The sequence below is a fragment of the Lytechinus pictus genome, chromosome 3 (assembly GCF_037042905.1).
Source record: "Lytechinus pictus isolate F3 Inbred chromosome 3, Lp3.0, whole genome shotgun sequence".
Lineage (NCBI taxonomy): Eukaryota > Metazoa > Echinodermata > Echinoidea > Temnopleuroida > Toxopneustidae > Lytechinus > Lytechinus pictus.
The window spans coordinates 31,152,194-31,165,004 of NC_087247.1; the positions used below are offsets into that span (position 1 = coordinate 31,152,194).

The following is a 12,811-nucleotide window of genomic DNA, read 5'->3' on the forward strand; positions in this document are numbered from 1 at the left end:
ACAGGGAGAAAGGTCACCTTAACAATCAGTAGAAAATTTTGGAAATTAAGTGTTTCATATTCAATGACAGAGGCATTGATGTTAACTTATTCAGTCAAGAATCAATGTACTTTCTTCTTCATCCAAAATTCGTCCATTTACTCAGTGTCCTTTTTTCAGACATAATGACAATAATAATTGCAATATTGCAATATTTTTGAAATGGTTTTATATGTCTTGTTTTGCAGATCAATATGAGCTATTATTTGAATAAGATATTTGCCACCACAATACCTCTTGATCGGACCATCTTAGTGCCTACCTTGTCATATTTTGTGAAGTTGAATGATCTTTTGATGCAGACTGACAAGAGGTAGGCCAATCTTACTCTTCGTGGTGAAATGTTTCTGTATTGCAAAATTGCCTATTGTCCCTAAGTAATAGAGGCTGCAAGAGGCAGTCCCTATTTGGACAGAAAGACAAACCAAAATTTCCCCCATGTTTACCTCCCTCTTTTTGTGAGAGTTTGTCTATTGGGTTGTGTTATGCAGGGATGCCAACTTTTCCCCCTTTTTTGCAGTATTTTTTTACTATTTTTAGATATGGGGGGTTTGAGATGGAGTGAATTAAGACTTTGTTATAATTTGATTGAGAGTTCATGGAGCACTTAATATTTAAAGGACAAGTCCACCCCAACAAAAAGTTAATGAATAAAAAGAGAAAAGTCCAAAAAGCATAATACTGAAAATTTCATCAAAATCGGATGTAAAATAAGAAAGTTATGACATTTTAAAGTTTCGCTTAATTTCACAAAACAGTTCCATTCACATCCTGGTCGGTATGCAAATGAGGAGACTGATGACGTCATCCACTCACTATTTCTTTTGTATTTTATTACATGTATATGAAATATGAAATATTATAATTTTCACATCATTGTCAAGTGAAAAAATGATTAATTCCTCCCTGAACATGTGTAGATAGCATTGTTTAATACTATATCGTTCAATCAAGTTGGTCCTTATTGTCAAATCTGTAAAAAATGAAAAAATTTATAATTCAAACAATAAAAAACAAAAGAAATAGTGAGTGATGGACATCATTGACTGGCTCATTTGCATGTCACCGAGTTGTGCACATCACTGTTTTGTGAAAAATAATTGAAACTTTAAAATTCCATAACTTTCTTATTTTACATCCGATTTTGATGCAATTTTCAGCGTTATGCTAGTTTGATTTTTTTTATTTTTCTCTATTTATTCAAATCAACATTTTTCTGTGGTGGACTTGACCTTTAACTCTTTGTATTTGCATTAAATTCTATCAGCATTTATATCTTAATTTACTGGGTAATATTCAGCAAAGATTATGAAAGTATTACCAATAATCATACTTGAATTTCTAAGTACATGTGGTACATAATGTGCCATCGTATTGGTCAGAGCACGCTCACAGGATGTGCTGTACTGTGTATTTATCAATGACATGCATTTGAGTGCATTATGCACTGTCTTCAGCATGACATTCAGGTATACCGGTACTAAAAAGTTTTTGAACGCCCCCACCCCCGCTCCCATTTTTCAGAATTCTGGCTGATTACCTGACGTGGAATGCAGTCAGGCCTACCCTCAGTTTCCTTCCTAAGATCTATGAAGACATTGTCCTAGAGTACAGCAGTGTCTTCAGCGGATCCAACACATCGGCTCCTCTGTGGAAGAAGTGCCTGCACAGAACCGATGACACCTTTGCCTTTGTGACAGGCGCCCTCTTTGTCAGGGAAGTCTTCCCTCCACAACTCAAGAATGCGGTAAGCTGATTATTTATGGTTAATGAAAGAATCATTTATTATTGTGAAGCATGTATTGTGGGCTTTAGGTTTTTATGGATGTGTAGACCAATCTTGATGAATAATTTGAGTCTACTAATGATCTTGTTTTTACTGGCCTAGTATCGTCATTACAGTACTTAATAATTCATTTCTAAATACACACCATACGATTATTGTTTTATCAAATTAAGTGAGTTTAAGCTGTTATTATTAATGTTAATAGTCCTTAGGGAATTTAAGTCTTTTTAGTGGGGGGCATTTTGGCTCTCCAAAATATTGTAGCAGCAGATTGCTTTGTCATGACGAAAGATTTGCATGATGGTAGAATATGACATAATCTTAAGTATGCATATTTGAGGGATACTTTTGATACTTAAAAGTCAAATGTCAAAATGACAATGACATGATCTCATTTTGGGGTCATGAGGTCAAAGGTTACAGAGGTCATATATACCTTAAAATATCATGTACTTTCTATTTTCTCATTACAGACTCTGGATTTGATCCATTACGTACGAGATGCCTTTCTAGGAAACCTACCCAATGTGACGTGGATGGATGATATAACCAAACAGACAGCAGAGGAGAAAGCTCTTGCCATCAAACATAGGATAGGATTCCCAGGCTGGATTCAAGATACAGCCAAGTTAGATGAACACTATAAGGATGTAAGTATGGTTAGATGAGTACAATAAGGATGTAATTCAATTTATTTGAGAACAATAAAGATGTAAGTCAAGTGAGTAGTGTAATGATGTAATTCAAGTTAGATGAGTACTATAAGGATGTAAGTCAAGTTTAGATGGGTACTATAAGGATGTAAGTCAAGTTAGATGAGAACTATAACAATATTAATCCAATTCTGTAATTACTGTACATGTTGGTCAATAAATATTACAATTTATGATGTAAGGATGTAAGATAAGGTAGAAGAGTACTATAAGGGTGTAATTCAAGTTAGATGAGAGCTATAAAGATGTAATTCAAGTTTAATAGATGAGTACTATAATGGTGTAAATCAATTTAGGTGAGTACTATAATGATGCAAGTCAAGTTAGATAAGTACTGTAAGAGTGGAAGTCAAATGATGAGTACTATAAAGATGTAAGTCAATTTTCATGATGCTAAGAAATGTTTGTTCTTGTATATATATTCTACAGGTTAATATAACAGCCTCTAGTGTATTTGAGAATGCCATGAATATCCGACAATTTTCTCTGAAATACATGAGAGACCATTTTGATGAACCTGTTGACAAGGCAGAGTAAGTAAATTTTTGTCTATTTCTGTTAAGTATTTCTGTAATATTTCTATTTTCTATCTTAAATTTCTTTTGTTTATCCTATCAGATGGGAGGAGTATAGGGAATGTCGATTTTTTTATTTAACATTGAATATTGATCAAACTTAATTCTTGTGCACATTCAGTCCTTAAAAGCAATGAATTGTAGAAGAGTAAAAACCAGTGAATGCATGATATATTGACAGCGGCAGCAGCAATATCAACGTGCAACTATCAACCAAGGTTAAGTTTTTGAAATGTCACCATAACTTTGAAAGAATAAGGTTTCTTTTCATTAAGCTTTCTTTTTTATGCTTTCAGAGTTGTCATAAAAAGGTGAAGAGAATATTTCTATCATTTGAGTAGTCAAAAATTCAGTAACAGTAAGATCAAACAATTTTTTTGTGTGTTTCATGTTATCATTTTTTTATAACGTGTGTGATATTGAATTCAAAAGGGAAATGTTTATTTGTAAAGATTTCACATCACATCATAATAATTTAAACCCGATACCTATCTTTTGAAATGTAGATGGGATATGGGACCTGGTGAAGTGAATGCATACTACTCGTCAACTTCCAATGAGATAGTCTTCCCCGCAGGCATACTCCAGGCTCCATTTTATGATATATCACTTCCAATGTAAGTAGTATTGGTTGCCCTTCTTATCATCTTAGCGAGAGTTGATCACAAACCTTACATTTGGAATTCATATTTGCCTCTTCTTAATGCTATTATTATATATGAAAGAGTGAAGAATGACCACAATATAGATATAAAGTAGCAGACAATCAACAAGCTGTGATGAGCACCAATGATGGCAATTGATACGTCTTGCCATCATGGTTACGTCTTCAGAGCTTTTCGATTATCTGCTATTTTACAACCATATTATGGTCATTCTTCACTCTTTGATAATAAAAAATAATTTGATTTTGATAATGTGATTACACAAGACTTAAGCTGTTTTTTTTTTATCATAGTCATAAAAGTACTTAATTCTAGTATCCCCAAATATTACCCTGACACATCGCTTCACGATTGCTCATAACCGTATATGTCTGTTTTGTATTCCTTCAGCAACCATACGTGGTTGCCGGGGCATTATTTTTTCAGGCATTCATCCGTCTGACCTGTTTTCGTTTTGAGGTACCGTTTTATAGATCTCAACTTCAAGCTTAGTTTGTGTATGCATATTGAAGGGATTTTAGGACATTATGTCAAAGGAATATTCTAAAAAAAGTGTCATTCAACATGTAATGAACTCAGTGCCCAACATTCTTCATCTTCTTCCTAATTTCATTTTTTGGTTTATTCTTGTTTCTATTGCTTCATCTAAGTGCATAGGGACATGCTTAACTATGTGTTATGCGCTATTAACGAACTGGCTATTATTATTATTATTAAGGTCACAGAGTTCATTATATATATATCGGTATAAAGATATATCTCATTCTCGTTATAATTGAAGAACCATTCGAGGAACCAACACATGGCCAATGTATGCATGTGTGTAACATGATGATGGTCTGTTTGCAGGTCAATGAACTTTGGAGCTATCGGCATGGTGATGGGTCATGAACTTTCGCATGGGTTTGATAACCATGGTCGTGAGTTTGACAAGGAGGGCAACCTGAGGGACTGGTGGGGTAACGCATCGGCTCTAGCTTACAAGACCAAGACAGATTGTATGGTAGACCAGTACTCAGCCTATGAGATTGGAGATAAACATGTGAGTATCGAGTCCTCTCTCTTTTTCTTTTGAAACCAACTGAGCAAATATGAAATATCTATTTGGATCCCAAATTGTTGAATTGGGGTGTCAAGTTACCACCTTCATGTTGATAGAGTAAAGACTGTATCAAGTTTTAGCCAATAAAGTGATATAAAGAAAGTCAAATGCTAATTTTTGATATGAAATAAATTATTTTACTTTTGATGGATTTATTTTTAAATTTCTGTCTCTATTTTTTCTATAACCATTAGATCATTTCCATTCCTTTCTGGGATGGACTTTGTCTATTAACAAAATGCGTATAACTTCACTCATAACCAAAATTTGATCGAGTGCAAGGAATGTTATTTGCCATATTTGAAATCAAATTGCGTGCATACAAAATTCAGCAATACTGCAGGAAACACTACAGTCAAATTTAGGCGCTTCATATTGCAGATGTTGACAAAGTCACAGAGATAACTTTAGTAACAGCTTCATGAAACAGGCATCATGTGTCTAGTCATTGATAAATCAGGACAAACAACTTCACGAATCAGGCCTCAGGGTGTCCAATTAATAGTAAAATCACTGTGACTTTATAAAACAGCTCCATGAAACCGGTCTTAGGGTGTCCAATTGTTAGGAAAATTACTTGTAACTCTCCTACAGCCTCATGAAACAGGCCTCAAGGTGCCCAGTTGATGGTAAAATCACTTGAAACCTAACAAACAGCTTCATGAAACAGGCATCAGGGTATTCAGTTTTTAGTAAAATCACTTGTAACTCTACAAACAGCCTCATGAAACGGGTCTCAAGGTGCCCAGTTGATAGTAAATCACTTGTAACTCTGTAAACAGCTTTATGAAACAGGAATCCACTTGTAAATTTATAAACAGCTCCATGAAACAGGTCTTAGGGTGTCCAGTTGTTAGGAATATCATTTGTAACCTAACAAACAGCTTCTTGGAAGAGGCATAAGGGTGTGCTGTAATATAAACCTGTTACTCGTCTTTCACAACGCAGGTGGACGGGGTGTTTACACTAGCTGAAAACATCGCAGATAATGGTGGTCTGAAGCTAGCATTCCAGGCCTATCGGGAATGGAACCAGACAAACAACGACACCATGGGGTTCATGGAGGACCTTGGTTTATCTCTTGATCATCTCTTCTTCCTTGGTTTTGGTCAGGTGTGGTGTAGTTATGCTACACCTCAGAACAGGCAAATGGCCATCTTGACGGATGCCCATACAGCTGAAAAATTCAGGTAAGATTGTTCTGGACTAGGGTGTTTCACAGAGATTAAAGTGTGACTAAAACACACACTTATAAGCAGATACAAACCTGGTGGGTGTTTCATAAAGCTGTTCGTAAGTTAAGAGCGACTTTAAGAACGACTGGTGAACCTTTCTTACGCGCGTAACCATCGCCAATGAATATACCATTTACCACAATAAAGGATCACCAGTCGTTCTTAAAGTCGCTCTTAACTTACGAACAGCTTTATGAAACGGCCCCCTGGTGGGTGTTTCATAAAGCTGTTGCTAACTTACGAACAACTGGTGACCCTTTCTTCTGAACCAAATCAACACTAATTGAAATCTTGTGTGCATTGTTTACCACAAGAAAGGATCACCGGTAATCCCTTCAAGTCACTCGTAACTTACGAACAGCTTTATTAGACACTTGCCAGGGGCCTTAATAGCACCACCTCCCTAATAACTCCAATCTTGCCAGGTTCCTATTCACCCATATTGTAACATTCTGAGCAGTGTAGTATGGTGATATAATCCCGCCCAATTCACTGCTCAATACATTCATACCACAATAATTATGTTACCAAAAAGCAAAACAAGTGGGAATCAAACCTAAGTCACTGGGATCAGAAACCCCTGCTCTACCAGCTGAGCTATCGCTGGTAGAGTACCAGCCCTTCTTTCTTCATATTTGAACTAAATATACAATTTTCATGAAAGTTTTCAGCACTGACAAGTTGTCTTTCTCCGACAGTTACCATAGTAACAGTCAGAGCCAGTGACTTTCAGCCAATCAAAACCAAGGATTTCACTGAAATTGTCAGCACTGACAATTTAGTCAGTGCTGACAACTTTCATGAAACACCCACCTGAAGTCAAAATGAATTATCTTGTAGAAGTCATACTTACAAATATAATAAGTAAATATAATGAAAAATATGTTATAACCAATTAATGAATTTTCTATCGACTGGTATCTTACAGGGTAAATGGTGCCGTATCCAACATGCAAGAGTTTGCTGATGTCTTCCATTGTCCTCTCGGGACACCTATGCATCCTGAAAAGACATGTCAAGTGTGGTAAACCTTAACAAAGCCTGAGAGTTTGGGCGATCCTCTTCATGTATCATGATCGATATTGATCGATAATGTTGATAATTATCCCTAAATTTGAGGAGTCGAATGTTGAATTCAAGACAGTATCATTTCCTGTGTGAGGGCTGCAGTGGCACATCTAGCCAGGTTGAACACAATACCATTTCAGGGGCCATAATGTTTTTAGACAAAATAGTCAGCTACTTGAAACTATTGTGTCTAATCCGGCTAGATCCATGCCTAGCGGGCTGTATGTGCTCGCATATTTGTGATGCATGGTGGGTAATATAGACCGCTGACAGTATAGCGTATCAAAAGGGGAAGCTCACCCTGAAACCAAGTTAGTAATAGAAAAATAATAAGTAGAGAAACAAATTCATGAAGGTTCTCTTGAAATCCATGAAGGAATAAAATAGCTAAGAATTTTGGATAAAAATGTGTGATGTCACATTGGAAGCTGCTGCCCTATATGGTATGCAATTTACTTTCTATGAATTCCCCATTTTAAAATGGTTCATGTGGACTAAAAAAAATTCATCCTATAATGAATTACATATTGTGATGATATGAAGGGTTCCATGACGGCGACAATTGCTCCGCTGTAAATTCCACATACTGGATTGACTTACTTCAAACCTGGGTTTAACACTATACCCTACCCTACACCTACACCTACACCTAACCCTAAACATAACATAATATCCTCTTGCAACCCTATCCCTAACTCTCAAGCTAAGACGAAATAAAGCCCAGAGTATTTGTCGCTGGAGCAAATGTCGTGTCACCATATAAAGAATGCATTTGTAGGATTATTACCAATTTTATGAGAAAGTAGCATTTTATGGATTTCATTCACACATATAGAGGAGCTGTCCGTACGTGACATCACAAAATTAAAACTTTTAAAGATTCTGTTATTCTTTGATGGATCATTGCCAAACCTTGTTTAATTTTATTCGCTTTATATTTTTTCTTTTACTAAGGCCCACTTGATGCCAGGTTGGATTTCCCCTTTAAAGAGATCATTAGAAAACTTAAGAAAATTATTCAATCATGCAAAGTGAATTGTTCATTCACTAAATAAAAATGAAACATTGCACAAACAAGTGTGTATTATAGTTTATTTTTGTTTTGTAACGAGTCATAGATATCATTTTTATTTTGTGCGGTGTTCACTCCAGTTTTTTTTAAAACATCATGTTCAAAAACTTAAACTTTAATAGAACTCTATCCTCTTTACTTCCTATCTATGTATATAATTGTAAATTATTTTTTAAATCTACATTATTTCTCCATACATACCAAAAGAATGTTTATTATATGCAGTATATCTTGAAAAAAGAAGTGCCTTTATTTATCATATTGCCAACAATGTGATGATATCACACTCCACCAATCTCAAATTCTATCCTGATTAATTACCACTTATTGCTTGCCATAGTTTACAATTAACCTGTTATAATATAACAGCACAGACGCAACCAATTATGTCATAACTCTGTAGACCGTACCAGGAGGATAATTTGAAAAAAGCATGCTAAAAAATGGAATTAATACCAGTTGTCATTTTTTCCCCCCCATCATTTTCAGGTGTGTGGAAGGGGGAATGATGTAATAGATCACCCATCCACCCCCCCCCCTCAACGGCTATAGATATGTGATGCCATGCTATTCAAGTGTGTGTGGGAGGAGGGGAATCGGGGAATGTTGCAATAGACCCCCCCCTTACCCTTCTCCAAATATAGGTTTATATCTTCAATCTACGCCAGTGCATAAACTACCTGAGGCAAGATTTAATAATAATTTCTGAATTCAATTGTCTAAATTATGTTATTTTAGAGATGCTTTCTATAATGATATGTGCAACTTTTAAGATTTATTAAAGCTTTACATATGATTATAAGATGTTATGTACATGTATATTAATGTATAAAGATTTTTTTTATATATATAATAAGTTCTTTCTTCCAGATTTTCACTTTAGAGTGCATTGATGACACAGTACTACAATATATGAAAAAAGAGTTTATGTTTATGGTATCTCGAATAAATATTTTACAATTTGTGCCTTAAATGTTTCCAAAAGTGACATTTGCTGCATGTTTTACAATGAAATGAATGTTATTTTAAATGATTTTTATGATGTGGAAATTGTTTACACCTTAAGGTAATACCTTGATTTCTAATATCCGTATTAGCCCATAGAAAATAATTATGTAGTTATTTAACCTGTACCAAAAAACCTGTATGCTAGCTCAATTTATTTTCAGCAAATCATCAAGAATGTAGAAACAAATTTATTGTTCGCACAATCTTTTCACATTAAAGTGTATGTATGTTTTTTTTCTTAAAATTGTATTTGCATTCTTAGTCTTCAGATGTGCTTCAAGTATTGTAACTTGTGGTAGTATCCAAGGCAATACTTTTTAGTCAGAATTTTTTTAAAATCTAAGATACTGATGTATATAGAGTACTTAGCTAATGTATTTATTAGGTGTCACAGTATTTGTCACAAAGATTTCAGTTTCCATGTAATGTAGATTACAGATCTCTGTATCATATGTTTAGGATTTAAAATAGCTTATGGGACCGTCACCCAAAAGAAGAGTTTAAAATTTCAATGTCAAACCCAAATTGTGCAAAAAAAAATCTGTTGAGATTTTTAAAAGAAATAACAAACTTGTGTAAGAAAAGGATGGCTTATTGGAATATCTATTGTATTCTTTGTAACATTTCTTTCACTAATCCCCAAATTAGACTGAGTTTAGATTCACATGGCTTTCTGAAAAAATCATTTCTTACATGCCTCAGTATTTCCTTATTTGCAATGCATAAACAATCCACAAAGTATTTGATCTTAAATCAAAGAAGAGATTTAATTCCTCCTATTGATATTAATTAATGTGCAAAACATAGTTAATGATTGTGACATCAATATCTCTAAGAACAGGTTTCCTTTCTTGTGGCACACACGTAACTTTTTTTTCAAAAATGCAAAAACTTGCAAACCATTTTCTTGCCTGCAGTCTTTTGTTTCTTGTGTTGTAATAAGACGAAACAAAAATGAACCTGTTATAAATCAGAAATTCTTGTTTAAATTAGATTTTCTACAAGTCATCATGCTCAGAAGTACTAACTTTTATATTTCTGATGCTTGTCTTCTGTCTTTCCTTACTTTCGTGCAGTAGAGTTGAGTGGCTCAAAGAAAAGGGGGAAAGGCTGATGAGAAAAGCTTGTATCACTCAAGGTTTTTTTAAATTTAAATTTTTTATGAAAATCAGTGTTTTCATGTACTTAAGTTTATGTTTTAAAAGTTTGTTGATGTTTGTTTCTGTACATGTAAGTATAAGCTTTAAGTTATTCCTTGTTTTATTAATGAGAGAATTGTTTAAAATTGTCTTGTTTTCTCTTTCTTCATCGTTTTGAATATGAATTTCGTTAGACAAGAAAGGTGCTGGGATTTGCGATGTAGACCAACATTTCTCCTTGGTATTGAAAATGATTGGTAACATGAAGTGTAATACATAGTTACAACTCATCGTGTGAATATTATTATTTTTTGGTTGCTTTTGGAATAAATAAAGGATGTCTAACACCATATCCCGTGATAGATTTTCATCTTGTTTTCATTTTTGACTTTTTCTACATAGTTCAGTTGTATCATGGAGTAATGCTTGTATACACAGTGACTTGAATTAGACCAGACCCATATTAATATTATCATTATACTTGTCTGTGTTTGATAGATTGAAAATTCTCCCAGGGGAGGGGGGGGGGGGCACGAGTGGATACCATGCGTGACCATGGGGTCTCGAAAAGCACCCTAAACAAGTATTTTCCATATTCTGAAAATGCACCCCTTAACAAGTATTGGCGTGTGTCAAACCCTACCCTTAACAAGTATTGGAAGCAAAACGATACCCCTTGGCAAGTATTCTGAATTGAACCCCTAAATAAGAACAGCGATATTTCAATTGTTATATTCACGGACGTTGGTTTTTACATTACCTACATCATAATTGGGTTTAGTACGGCCCACCTCGCGTAAATCAGACTCTAAACATGTAATGTTGAATGTTGGGGTAAAAAGTACATCCTTTATAAAACATTTTAGTCTTTTATACCCTCGCAAATTTGACCCTAAACACGTAGCTTTCCGAACGAAATAGATACCCTTTTTCATTATTTTAGTGTTTTTGACACCCTTATTACGTTACATACGTAACGTGCCCTATCTTGAAAAAGGCTAATTTTTACGCGTTTTTTGGGTCGCGCATGATATCCACTCGTCAATGCAAGTGGCCCCCCGTATAAAATTCTCAAAACTGAAATTTCCATCCTACTCTTAGGTCCCGTTTCATTAAGACTTGTTTTACAACAAATGCACAATTTTTATGAAAAGTTTACTTTCAGTCTGTCTGATGAATGAATTTAGAAACTAAGAAATTAAAATTCAAAATTTAAAATTGATCATTGTTCCACTTTGATAGAATATCGTATGGAAAATAATTATGTCCATTTTGTTGGGCTAATGCATCATCGGTACGTATCTCCACATAGTACCATTTGATATTTCTTTATAAAAAATGCAGATATGGGGAAAGGATCCATCCTTATTTTCGCATGGAACATAAGGAAACAATAAATAAAAAACAGAAAGATCAAAAGGCATGAGGAATTTATTCAAATTAGATAACTTCATTTGTGAGCCCATGGAATGATTTAAATGTATAGAAGAATTATTTGTGTCAGGTGTGACATTGCAAACTCTTTGAAATTTTGAGAGTACTACTTGAAATGCACGAACAAGACGGCTCACTCTGGCATTTGAGTTTGGAGAGAGAGGTCTGGTAGAAACTGAAGGTGTCTATTTAGACAAGGAACAGGGAGTGGTGCTATGTGGCACAGTTCAACATGTTATTTCCTGTCTCTGTGGTGCCAAATTGTAAGTGATAATGCTTTATTTATACTCTTGTGTGTCATATTTTGTGACTAATATGTCTGTTTTACTGGATGGTGATCAATTAGATACATGCTGTACGTGAAGTATTAATGTAAAGTCAGACTTAATTCCATGTAAATCATCCCTCAAGTTCTGATTTAAATATGCATAAAACTCACTTTAATTTTGCAAAGCTTTAAAATGTCATAAGTTGGTTATTCCTTGTCCTATTTTGATAAAATTGTCCCGGGGGGGGGGGGGGGGGGGCAGGCACTCAGTATATAAATGCATGGTGGGTATGTGCCGCCACATTTTTACACTTTTTCCGTTCCAAAGCATAGCATTTTTTTTTTTTTAGAAAAAGAACAAAGAAATCCATTCCAAAGCTTCCCATATTTTTCGTTACGCCGTTCCGTCTGCATTGATCCGCTACAATGAGTTGCATTTTTGGTGAAAAGCAACCCGCAGAGTGCTGTCCGACCATCGCCTCTGCGCAAGTGCACTCAGCACCCATGCGGCCTGGCTAGCTGCATGCATGTATGCCCTTCCATAGGGATGCATACGCACTCACACACAGCGAACCATTCCAAGGACCCCCCTTTTCACAAACATTTGTAGTTCTGAAGCCCGTTCCACAGCCCCCGTTTTTTGTCTCGCCCGCAGAACATACCTACCACTTTTGTGATCGAGTGCCCCCCCCCCCCCCCCCGGGAAA

The 12,811-nt window shown here is 35.2% G+C and overlaps 1 protein-coding gene across 2 annotated transcripts in view; it reads left to right on the forward strand.

Annotated features, from left to right (window-relative positions):
• Window positions 1-10,754, forward strand: part of LOC129257455 (endothelin-converting enzyme 1-like) — a 28,881-nt gene extending 18,127 nt beyond the window's left edge. For both annotated transcript variants that reach the window (XM_064096811.1, XM_064096812.1), the window contains exons 10-17: window positions 228-352; window positions 1,564-1,786; window positions 2,299-2,475; window positions 2,968-3,071; window positions 3,620-3,730; window positions 4,628-4,820; window positions 5,829-6,070; window positions 7,044-10,754. In XM_064096811.1, coding sequence (XP_063952881.1) covers window positions 228-352; window positions 1,564-1,786; window positions 2,299-2,475; window positions 2,968-3,071; window positions 3,620-3,730; window positions 4,628-4,820; window positions 5,829-6,070; window positions 7,044-7,143 — 1,275 coding nt within the window. In that variant the 3' untranslated portion in view covers window positions 7,144-10,754. The remainder of the gene's footprint in view (window positions 1-227; window positions 353-1,563; window positions 1,787-2,298; window positions 2,476-2,967; window positions 3,072-3,619; window positions 3,731-4,627; window positions 4,821-5,828; window positions 6,071-7,043) is intronic.
• The last annotated feature ends 2,057 nt before the right edge of the window (window positions 10,755-12,811 follow it).